The sequence below is a fragment of the Telopea speciosissima genome, unplaced genomic scaffold, assembly GCF_018873765.1.
Source record: "Telopea speciosissima isolate NSW1024214 ecotype Mountain lineage unplaced genomic scaffold, Tspe_v1 Tspe_v1.0036, whole genome shotgun sequence".
NCBI lineage: Eukaryota > Viridiplantae > Streptophyta > Magnoliopsida > Proteales > Proteaceae > Telopea > Telopea speciosissima.
Genome location: NW_025317372.1, coordinates 103,866 through 115,074, shown reverse-complemented (window position 1 = coordinate 115,074; position 11,209 = coordinate 103,866). Strand labels below are relative to the sequence as shown.

Genomic DNA, 11,209 nt, shown 5'->3' with positions numbered 1-11,209 from the left:
TCTCCCCCAATTCGCTCTTGGAATGGGAATTGAATCTGGAGAGTCACAAATCAATGGTTTATTACGATATCTCTGAGTTCATTGAGCCAGAACCAGAGAGAGAGAGAGAGAGAGAGAGAGAGAGAGAGAGAGCGCAGAGGAAACCCCCTCGAGATTTTGTCACAGCTCTGGCTTTTTGTGATTTTTCGTCCTTTCACTCCTTTGTCGATCTGTATTCCTCATTGATTTGTTATAGTTTGATTCATGCATTGGTGTTTGAACTCCGAAGATCAGATTTTTATTGAGGGTTTTAGTTCCTTTTTCATTAACAAAGCCATTTGTAATTAGAGTTGAGAGCCGGGGAATTGATCTACAAGGTTGGAGGGATTCTATTTTCCCTTTTGTTGGTTTTGTTTGTATCTGCTTAACTTTTAAATTTTTTTGATATTGAACTCTCAAGCAATTCATAATTTTTACTGCATTATGTCCTAATTTTGATATTGGTGAGAACTAACTTGTAATACTCCATATTAAGGTGAAGTTAATTGAAACTATGCTGTAGGGTACAGGTTAAAGATGGGAGTGAACCATGTTCTGAAGAGCATTGATGCTTTTTCTCGTGCCTGAAAAGCACCTGTTGCAGAAGACACAGTCTTTATAGGCTATCGGCTATCACAGGACAAAATTTCAGTGGTTGGGAGAATGGATGGGTACACATATCTATCCAATTTGGTGTACTCTCCACAACCAAATTTCTCTACCAATTCGCTCTGGGAATGGGAATTGAATCAAGAGAGTTACAGATCAAAGGTTTATTACAATATCTCTGAGTTCAATGTGCCAGAATTCGAGGAGTTTGATCCTACTCCTTATGGTGGTGGTTATGATCAAGCTCTTACTTATGGGAAACCTCTTCCACCTTCAGATGCAATCTGTTATCCCCTTTCAATTCCACAGCCTACAGAACCCATTTCACCACCCTTGCTGGTTCCCTCAGATCCTCTTCCAATTTCACAACCCACTGAACCCATTTCACCACCCTTGCAGGTTCCCACAAACGGATCTACCAATCTGCCTAATGGAGGAGAAGAGGAGGTTGAACACAGCAAAAGCCCTCCTAACAGGAAGAAGAGCACAGAGGAGGACCAGCCATCTTATGGAGGAGAAGAAATCTTCTCTCATGGAGACTATGGTGTTCCTGGGAATGGCTTTGATAGTGGGTATGAGTATCCACTAGATTCATTCTATCCAGGTTGGTCTGATTATAATTATGGTGATGGGTATGGGAGGCAAGAGCCTCAAACTTCTTGGTCTGATTGTGGGTATGATTATGGCTATGGAAGTAAGGAGCTTGAGCCTCAAGCTCCTGAATATGGAATCTGTGCAAGTCTGTTTGGTTATTGGCCTTGCCTGTCTGAAAAAGAGAAAGAGCAGAGGAAACAAATTGGTGAGGAACAATGCTATGGGAACCAGTGGAGTTCAACAGCAGATTTTCTATTTGGAAGCATGTATCCATATGGTGAAAGGAGGGACAATGGAGAAGTTAACAGTGGATATGAAAGGTACTACCAAGAGCAGCATAATTACAAGCAAAAAGAGTGTAATGTGCCCCTCTGGGTTCAGAATGGGAGCTACTATCAAGCTTCTCCCTCTCATTACATTGATGGGGAAGACTCCTACTGGGAAGATTCCTACAATCAGAGCAAATACTATGATGAATGATCCCTGTGAAGTTTGTAATCTTTCGCAAATCCATTACTTCTGCTTTTATAGTGTAGATACTTCCATGTATGTAACTGTGCGATTTCAATCAATTAATTTCTACTGGAATTCTCTTTTGGAGGACTGGTTATGCGCCACCCCCCCCCCCCCAACCCCCCAACATTCTAGAGCAATTTCTTCTTGATTTCACTAAAATGTATATGGGCACCAAACTACGGAGTGTCAGCTGAAAGAGCGAAAAAAAAAAAATTAATGGGAGGGATTTCCACTCTAATTGACATGAGGTAGGCAATTCAGTCCCCATCCAGCATTATCACCCACTTCCACTGTTTTTGATCACTTGTCCTATATACCCAACACCACTCATTCTCCACTCACGCCACCACCAGCCCCCACCACTATTACTCCACCACCATCTTCCACTGATTCTCACATTGACCTTGTGCATTCTCCATCTTCAATCTCTTCCATACCACCACCTCCCACACACCACCCCACCCTGTCTCTACCCATCCATGATTACCCATTCCAGAAACAACATCAGAAAACCAAAGGCCCTCCTCACTGCCACAAAGCACCCCACATGCTCTTGCTCCAATTCCATTGTTCCTACTCCACTGAACCCTATTCAGAGTTTTTCTATTCATTGCGGAACTTGATTACAAACTGCGCAGACGAGCTGCTTAAATAGACATACATATCAAAACCAAATAAACTAAACTGAGGTTACTAAACCAAGGTTACTTTAAGACTTTAAGACAAACCACGGTTACTTTTGGACTTTAAGACAAACCACGGTTACTTTTGGACTTTAAGACAAACCATGGTTACTTTTGGACTTTAAGATAAGACAAACCATTACAAACCAACTCCGTTGACATAGGCAATTACAGGACAAAGACTGGAATAGTAAAAGACAAAACGGGAAAATCGATAATGACAGGCACTAATCTGTGTCGAAGTCAGTATCACTGGTGTAAGGGATGAACATGTCCAGTGCATGGTCCACTTCGAACTCCAGGTGTTCGCTCATGATTCGCTGAATGACTGGGTGCTGTAATTCGTTGTTGACGTCCCAAGCTGTACAAGTGCTGCGGAGAAGACAAGCCGGTAGGGTTGCAGGGTCAACATGATTGTAGGAGTACATGGTGGTCATGAAGGTGTACCATCGTTCTTTGTGAGCTTCGGAATCATCACGGTGAACAAAGAGATCTTCGGTACTGGTGCCATGGAGAGAGAAGGTCGGATCATAGGCAATAAGATTGTGATCCAGGATGGGAGGAGTGACCAGGTGATGATGGATGAAATCAGGTGGTCGATGGAAAATATAGGTGACGAAGGGGTCGTCATCAAGAGCAGAGAGGGACAGAAGCCATTGAGGTATGGGAGCAAAGAGGCGGAGAAAACGGGCGAGACACTGAGGTCTTTGGAGACGAAAGTAAATAGTGCCAATAGGATTGGAGAAGATGGTGGAGACTGTACTCAGATAGTGATAGAGAGTATGACGGTTGAAGGTGAGAGCAACTGTGTGAACAGCAAGAAGGTGCCAGAAGAACACGACACATTCTTTATCGAAGAGGGCCGGGTTGATGGTGAAAGGAGTAAGAAAAGGGAAATCTAGGTGACAGACTACCCAATCATACTGAAGGCCATTATTATGGACCATGGAGATAAGAACGGACTGATAGGTAGAGATACTATTGGTCCTGAGGGTACGAAGGGAAATATTACTGAAGAGGGATGCTGGAAGAGCCGGTAAGAGGACAAGGAGTGGATCAGGTTGTGGTGGAGCTGAAGAAGATGAGGAAGCTCTAGGGGTGAGGGGCATGCAAAGGGCAGGGATGGAAGAAGATAATGGGAAATTCTTCCTGATCCTAGAGAGGAAATCTGCAAGGACATTATCTTTGCCTTTGATATGCCGGACCTTGAAAGACCATTGTGAGAACCACTGTGCCCATCGTAGTAGTTGAGATTCAGGGAGCTGCTTCTGCTTGAACTGTAACATCTTTGGGAAAGCGGTCATATCCATCTCGATCTGGAATGTATGGCCAATAAGGAAGAACTGAAAATTTTCAATTCCACGACGGACTGCAAGAATTTCTTTGAATGTGGAGTGGTAGTGTTGTTCTGATGTTTTGAACATGCCACTACGGTATCCGCATACACGTCGTAACTTGTCTGGAGATTCTTCCAGTAGAACTGCGCCCCATTGGGTATCACTGGCATCTGACTGTAGAATACGAAGTCCTGTAGATGGGATCTGTAGAGTTGGTAATGACTGGGCCAGGGCTTTCAGATCTTTGACTGCCTGGGTATGAACAGAGGACCAAGGCGGTGCATCCTTTCTGAGGAGTCGGTGAAGATGATGCATGAATTGGACCTGGTGTGGTAAGAACTCGGTCATGTAATTGATGATGCCGAGGAACTGCTGCAACTCTTACCGAGTGAAGGGACCATCTGAGAATTCGAGGAGGGAGCGACCAATATGTGGCTGTAGCTGGAATTGTCCTTTGGATATAGTAAAACCTAGAAAATCAATAGTGTCGACTGCAACTTCCATCTTTGTGGGTGAGAGCATTATACCATAGGCTATGGTGATGTCGAAGAACTGCTGGAGTAGAAGAGCATGATCTTCCTCTGTAGCAGAAAAGAGGAGTATGTCATCTATATAGATCAAAGCATGTTCTTGAATGGGAGTATAGACCTGTAGCATAGCTTGTTGGAATAGGGAAGGAGCCACCTTGAGACCAAAGGGGAGAACTGTCCACTGGAAGTGTCCACCGGGAATACAGAATCTGGTTTTGGACCTGTCATCTGGATGAATTTCGAGCTGCCAAAATCCTGCTTTGAGATCAAACTTGCTGAATATCTTCGCCTTGCAAAGTTGAAGTAGAAGGGCAGGCCGTGTGGGCAAAGGGAATTTGTCGTCAGCCAGAAATGCATTGAGGGGCTGATAGTTGATTACAAGTCTGAGTTTGCCACGCTTCTGTTCAGCTATTTTATTCACATAGAAGGCTTCACAAGCCCAAGGGGAAGATGTCTTCTCTATAAGGCCTTGAGCTTCTAGGAGGGCAACTTCTTGTCTTGCACTGGTGAGATGTTCAGGCTTCATACTAGAGTGACTAGCTTTAGTAGGATTTGCATCATCATTCTTTTTAAAAGGGAGATGGATGAAGAACTTCTGGTTCTGCCAGAGGGGATGATCACACTTGGTGAGGAAGTCTGCATGATTCTCAGCACCACAGCGAAGGAACAATTGTGCTTTAACATCTGCAATAGGAGTGATTAGTAGCAAATTAGGAACACTTGTCCAATGGATGAAATGCTTCTTGTGGCTGAGACCATGTATACTCCATCGGAGGTGGGGTAACTGACAAAGGATGTCAAAACCAATAAGGGCATCACGACCAGGAAGAGAGGATCCTAGAACTGTATGACATAAGGTAAGAGAGGAAAATATTTGGAAACGGATAGGGTGTTTGGAGATGAGGTTGACCGAAATGGTTTGACCATCGGCTGCAGTGAAGAACTGTTTGTGAGGTTTCCAACAATCAGGAGGAAGGATATGGGGAGCTAATATGATTGTGGAACAACCTGTATCAAAGTAGCCAATAACTTTGATAGGACGGTCCCATGTGGTAGGAGATATGGAGAGGCTAGCTTGAGGAAGTGGGGTCTTGGTGATGGCAAAAGCTGGTGACTTAGGAGGGTTAGGAGAGGACAAAAGAGAAGCTATCGGGTAGATGGGGTCAAATCCATCGGACTCGGAGTCGGGTGAGGAAGAGGTTTCCAAGTCTTCTTCTTCCCAATTTTCAAGGACAAACAGTAAGTCCGGTGAGAAATCATCATCTACAGAGTAGAGGGATTCAACATCTGCATCTGGATCATCAGTGATAGAAAAGGGGGCAAGCATATGCATCAATTTGGCTTGCTTAGCTTTGTCAGGGCAATTACGAGCAAAGTGGCCAATTTTTCCACACGCATAGCATTTGGTAGAGGTCTTCTTCCGAAATTTCTTTTGTTTGAAGAACTTATAGGGCTTCTGCTGAGACCTATGCTGATGCTTACGTTTGAACTGATGAGATCTGTGATTTCCATTTTTCCTGGGGATCCTTTCTGGACGGGTACTGATCTTGGAGAAGTGAGACTTTTTCTTGGATGGACAAGAACAGTCTTTGTCTTTGCACTTGATCTTAAGATGAGATGTGTCACAAGCATCGGTGAGCTTATGAGTGGTCTTTTCCCATTGCTTGAAGAATACTTGCTGATCACACAACTTCTGCAGAGCACTAAGGATCTCTTGATAGAGACGACCGATGGGAGCTTGATCAATTTGGAGGCCAAAATGGTACAAGGATTTTATGGCTTCTTTTCCCAAAGGTTCGGGGAAAGAATTGAGGAACACTTGCTTCATATTTGGGTCATCTAATCCTCCAAGGATGTAAAATCGGTCCAACATCCGTGTATAGTGCTTAGCAAGATCATTCTTCTAGAAAGAGCAACACTTCATCTGGAAGTACTCTTCTCGGGCCTTGAGTCTGTTGTTCTCAATGGGTCCAATCATCTCATTGTACAATTGTGTGATGAAGACATCAATAGGAATCTGAGTCCACTGGAGTTGCCGATAACCACCAAGGGCCATGAACCATTCTCTGAGGGTTCCATGAGTACGGGCCAAGAACTTGGTAATAACAGTGCCATCTGTGGCTCCAGCAACTAACATTTCTGTAGTAAGCCAAGCATGAAACTCCGAGATTCGCTCAGGCCATTTATGAAAAGGGAGACCATCAAAGGTGAAAAGCTGTTTAGGGTCTTGATTGGCAAAAGGACTAGGATTAGGTGGCTGAGGGGGAATATGAGGAGGTGCAGGGGCGGCTCTGGGTTGGTGCTGCTGTGGTGCAGTATCAACTTCACTGTCACTGCTATGGATAATAGGTTCAGTTGGAGCCTAAGAGACATCTGGCGCCGGGGGATGGGTTTGGTAGGTAGGTAGAGGACTCTGGGGATTGGAAGAGTCGGTGTCCGAGAAGGAGGTAAGAGAGGCAACTTTGGCTATGGACAAAACAGGTATGGGCTTAGGTGGAGTCAGGGTTAACTGAGTGAGAAAAGTACTGAGGGTGTTCGTGTTTTCTGGGAGAGGAATAACAGGACAAGCTAAATCAGGGATATCAGGTTTTGATCTAGGAGGAACCCAAGGAACAAAATTAGGGGGTCCTGTATGTTGGTCAGGTAAAGGTTGGAAAGTAGGTTGAACCATGGGTTTTTGCAGAGAAATAGGAGTAGGTTGGAAAACAGGTTGGGAAGAGATAGGGTAAGATGTATGGGATCGCTTCGGTTTTGGGGATCTGGCTTTGAGAGAAGCTAGATGTCTCTGTTGGTCCTGTAATTCCTTGAACATAGCAGTGGGAAAGCTATGTGGAGCTGAATACTCATGGTAAATCGGGGTTGTGAATGATTCGGGGAAGAGGGTAGGGCTGGATGGAAATGGTTGAGTCTGGGCCATCCTGAGTTGTTCTTCCAACAGTTTCTTTTCCTTTTCTCGGCCAGAGATTAGAAAGGAGGCATATGAGGAATCCTTCACTGTCATGGCTATAGTCATTAGCTCTTGGTGGAGGGATTCAATCCGTGTTTTGAGGTAACGGATGTCAGATTCATTCTGCCGGAGAGCAAGAGTATGGTGCTCTTGGTAGGAAAGAAGCTTGTTCAGATACTAGTTCTGGACTAAAGCATTTTCTGCTTGCCAGTTAATCTGTGCTTCAACTCTGGAATTGGCAGCCATCTGTCCCATGTTGTCAAGGACATTAGGGGGAGTGACTTTCCATTTGTGGCGGCGGCGATCAGCATCTTCATAGTCAGCAGTGGGAGGGAAATTCCTGCTGATCCCTTCTAAACTAGAAGCCATGAAACAAGGAATGGGCTGCTGGATCTGAGTCTACCACAACATCAACGGGGGATCCGTTGGAGGGGAAGGCGGAGCCGGAGGTAACTCTGGTTTGCAGTAGGGCATGACCGGTGGAGGAGATTGAGCTGGTGGCGGAGAACAGCAACCCAAAGAACAGGGTTTGCCGTAGCCATAGTCTGCCACGATCTTCTCCAAGTGGTCCGACATTTGGACAGCCAGCCTGATAGCGGAGCCATAGAGAGTCTGGCTGGCGCTTTTTCTTCTTTGGCTTTGGAGGTGGAGGAGGTTGAGGATCTTCTTCGAGATCATCTATGTCGTCCATCCAGGCTGGGAATGCCGAAGGAATCATAGTGCACATATCAGCAGGCTTTGGGTATGTGACAAGTGTGCGGCCATCTTCAAGAGGCTTATAGACAGGGTTTGTAGCCATTAGAGGTGGAGTAGCAGCTGGGATGTTATGAGTAGACTCGTAAGCCGTGATCCATGACTCAGGAATGAGTTTGAGCAGGGCTGCTCTGTCGATCTGGCGAGGGACATAAGTGATAGTAGGAATTCGGTCCTCTCCAATCTGAACAAACACGGCTGCATCATTACTGGAGAATCCAGTATTAAGGTTCATGGCATGATTTTGGAGTCTGTAGCAGACCTGGTAGTGAAGAGTGGCTGATATTGCTGTCTCTTTCTGAGGCGCACCTGTCAACTGTATCAGAAACTGCCAAGCATCAGGCAGGTTCGGATCTTGCAGAGAAATGTTGTAGTTGGGATACACTGTGTAGAAAACAGTGCCATCGTTCAGAGTGGTCTGAACGTCCGTGATGGTTGCATGCGGGAAATTCCGGAATCTGGTGTCCAGAAGATTAAGGCGCATGGCTACTGGGAGACCCTTGCGACCATGGAAGGTAACGACTATTTTGACGGCACCAAGATGGAGATGGGTGTAACCTAACTGGATCCATTGCCGGATCAACTCAGAACTGATGTTCACAGGGAAATACTGCTCTTTACCACTAGCAGTGACCTGATTTTGGGAAAAAGGAGGAGCCTGGACGTACTCCTTTAGACCTTGAGTCTTTTTAGGAGATATGATCGTCCTAATCTTCCTGGTGACTGAGGTAGAAGACTGGGGGAAAACATCATAAGGGTTTATGATGGGGAAGTTGGTTGGGTGAATTTGTTGTTCAGCCGGGGTATAATTGAGTTCATATAAGTAGTCTACCTTATATGCATGGGAAGATTTAAGAGTGACCGGAGCAGTAGGAGGTTGTAAACTCATGATAGTAAGAGGGATGTCTGCTGCCCTTCAGAGATGCACCGGACCTATTATCTGGCATGAGATGGGAACAGTAAACATAGTGAATGGTGGACAGTGTCTTTCTCTGACCAGGTCGGAGGTAACCCGAGTGTGCCAGGATTTAGAGCAGTCTCTGCCTGCAGACCCACACCTTACTCAAGGGACATTACCAATCTGGCCGGAGAAGAAGACAACTGCAGAGCATACTTAGGCTGCATAAGAGATCATCAGCACAGATAAGAGGCCAAGGAGCAGAGCTCCGTCGAACAGAAGGCAAAAGGGATTACTCACAAGGCTCTGATACCATATTCAGAGTTTTTCTATTCATTGCGGAACTTGATTACAAACTGCGCAGACGAGCTGCTTAAATAGACATACATATCAAAACCAAACAAACTAAACTGAGGTTACTAAACCAAGGTTACTTTAACTGTTGTGCATAATGGAACTTGAGAACTTGTTCCTCATGAACCTACTATGAATGTATTATGAACTTCGTTGGGTGCAAGTGGATCTACAGGATCAAAACCAAATCTGATGGGTCAGTAGATCGCTACAAAGCATATTTGGCCGTAAATTCGATTATGACGAAACATTCAGCCCTATTGTTAAGCCCTCTACAATTAAACTTGTACTTTCATAGGTAGTGACCTTCCGGTGCTCTGTATGTCAACTTGATGTACAAAATGCATTTCTTCTTGGCATCCTTATTGAATAAGTATTCATGTTGCATCAACTACAGGGATTTGTTGATCCTTGCTACCTGCATGATTTCCACTCTAATTCCCATGAGGTAGGCAATTCAGCAAAAGAAGGCCAGAGTATACAAAATGTAGGTTTGATTCTTAATATGCAAAATATTAGGGTTAAATACACATACCCCCTAAAATGTACCCAATATTTCATGTGCAATCCAAAGGTTCTGACAATTCTACATGCACCTGATACATCCAATATTCACCGGGCCAATCAATGACCGCCACGTGTCACAGATGACCCACTCCATAACCAAGGGGAACGAACCGGGGTCCCAGCACCCGGGAGCGGCCAGCACCCAGGCACAGCCTCACCCAGGCGCGGCCTCACCCAGGTGCGGCCACCACTTGGGCGCGGCCACACATCCAGGCGCGGCCACACCCAGGAGCGGCCTCACCCAGGCGCGGCCTCACCTAGGCACAGCCTCACCCAAGCGCGGCCACCACTAGGGCGCGGCCACACACACATCCAGGCGTGGCCTCACCCAGGCGCGGCCTGCACCCACGCACAGCATCGTGGGCACGTGAGGTGGGGGCTACCCACCTATGACCCGATCGTATCGCTACAGACTCATGTCACCACCAGGACTCTAGGCCACCGCTTAGAAGTCACATCACCCAGACGGATTCAAGCACCAAGGACGTTATCACCACACGCGGGTATCTATCCACTAAGGATCTTGATACCACTAGGACACTCCCTCCCGCGGGGAGATGATCAATCAGGATAGAGCCCCATTGCCCAGGGCCTCTATCCACTCAACGGTACAATCGCCATCAAACTGGGACTCTCCACACCGCCATACGCTACTATAAAAGGCAAGGTACACAACCCCATCAGGGGACATCTAAACTCATACTGAATAATTACTATTCATCTATTTGCGCCAAGAGATCTAACTTTGGCATCGGAGAGCCCCAGGCCGGGACCACACCGATTCTCTCTGTTGACCCCTTGGTCCACTTGCAGGTGATGGCACTCGTAGGATCGCTCGATGATTTCTTGACACAACAGATTGGCGCCGTCTGTGGGAACGACGCTAGCCATTACAGCTACTAGGTCGCTTCCATACTCATTCAATGACACGAAGGAAGACTACCACCACCAACAACGGAGCAAGGAATGGATCACCACCCCCAGAGTGCTCTCGCCGCTGAGCCAACAACTAGGACCATGTCCCTCTGGAGGAAGAGATCCCCCTTAATGACCAGTTCGTGGTCGACGAGCCCAACAATGACGAGGCCGACGATGTGGTGGTGGAGGTGACACCTGATCCCAATGCTCTAGCCACTGTGGGTCAGATCAACGACCTGCAACGATCGATCCTCGATGAACAACGACTCTTTCAAGAATACTTGATGCAGCGTGTGACATCTCACCGTCGAAGGACTTCACCATCAGCAAGGGTGGAGTCCGTACCTCGACAAGAGCCGAACCCTAGGAGATCATCTCCCAGGGGTGTGAGATCAGAGAGACTTGCGCAACGGGCAACCCCCACTCTGCAGCGGGGGGAGCCTTCCCAGCATCCCAGGAGAACAAGAGACCTCTCGCCACGGTCA

The 11,209-nt window shown here is 46.4% G+C and overlaps 1 protein-coding gene across 2 annotated transcripts; it reads left to right on the top strand.

The window, feature by feature from the left end:
* Positions 1-663: 663 nt before the first annotated feature.
* LOC122647371 (uncharacterized protein At5g39570) lies at positions 664-1,817 on the top strand. 2 transcript variants are annotated; one of them, XM_043840794.1, is made up of 2 exons: positions 664-955; positions 1,013-1,817. In XM_043840794.1, exons 1-2 carry the CDS (start codon positions 682-684, stop codon positions 1,699-1,701), a joined length of 963 nt encoding a protein of 320 aa, XP_043696729.1. In that variant the 5' UTR covers positions 664-681; the 3' UTR covers positions 1,702-1,817. The 2 variants fall into 2 exon arrangements, with proteins under 2 accessions (XP_043696729.1, XP_043696728.1); XM_043840793.1 differs by having other exon boundaries at positions 664-967; positions 1,025-1,817.
* Positions 1,818-11,209: the final 9,392 nt, after the last annotated feature.

Excerpts from the sequence above, each read along its gene's own strand:
- LOC122647371 (XM_043840794.1), top strand. The coding sequence starts at position 682 with ATGGATGGGTACACATATCTATCCAATTTGGTGTACTCTCCACAACCA. Across the intron at positions 956-1,012 it reads GCCTACAGAACCCATTTCAC|CACCACCCTTGCAGGTTCCC; the intron begins CACCCTTGCTGG and ends CTGAACCCATTT.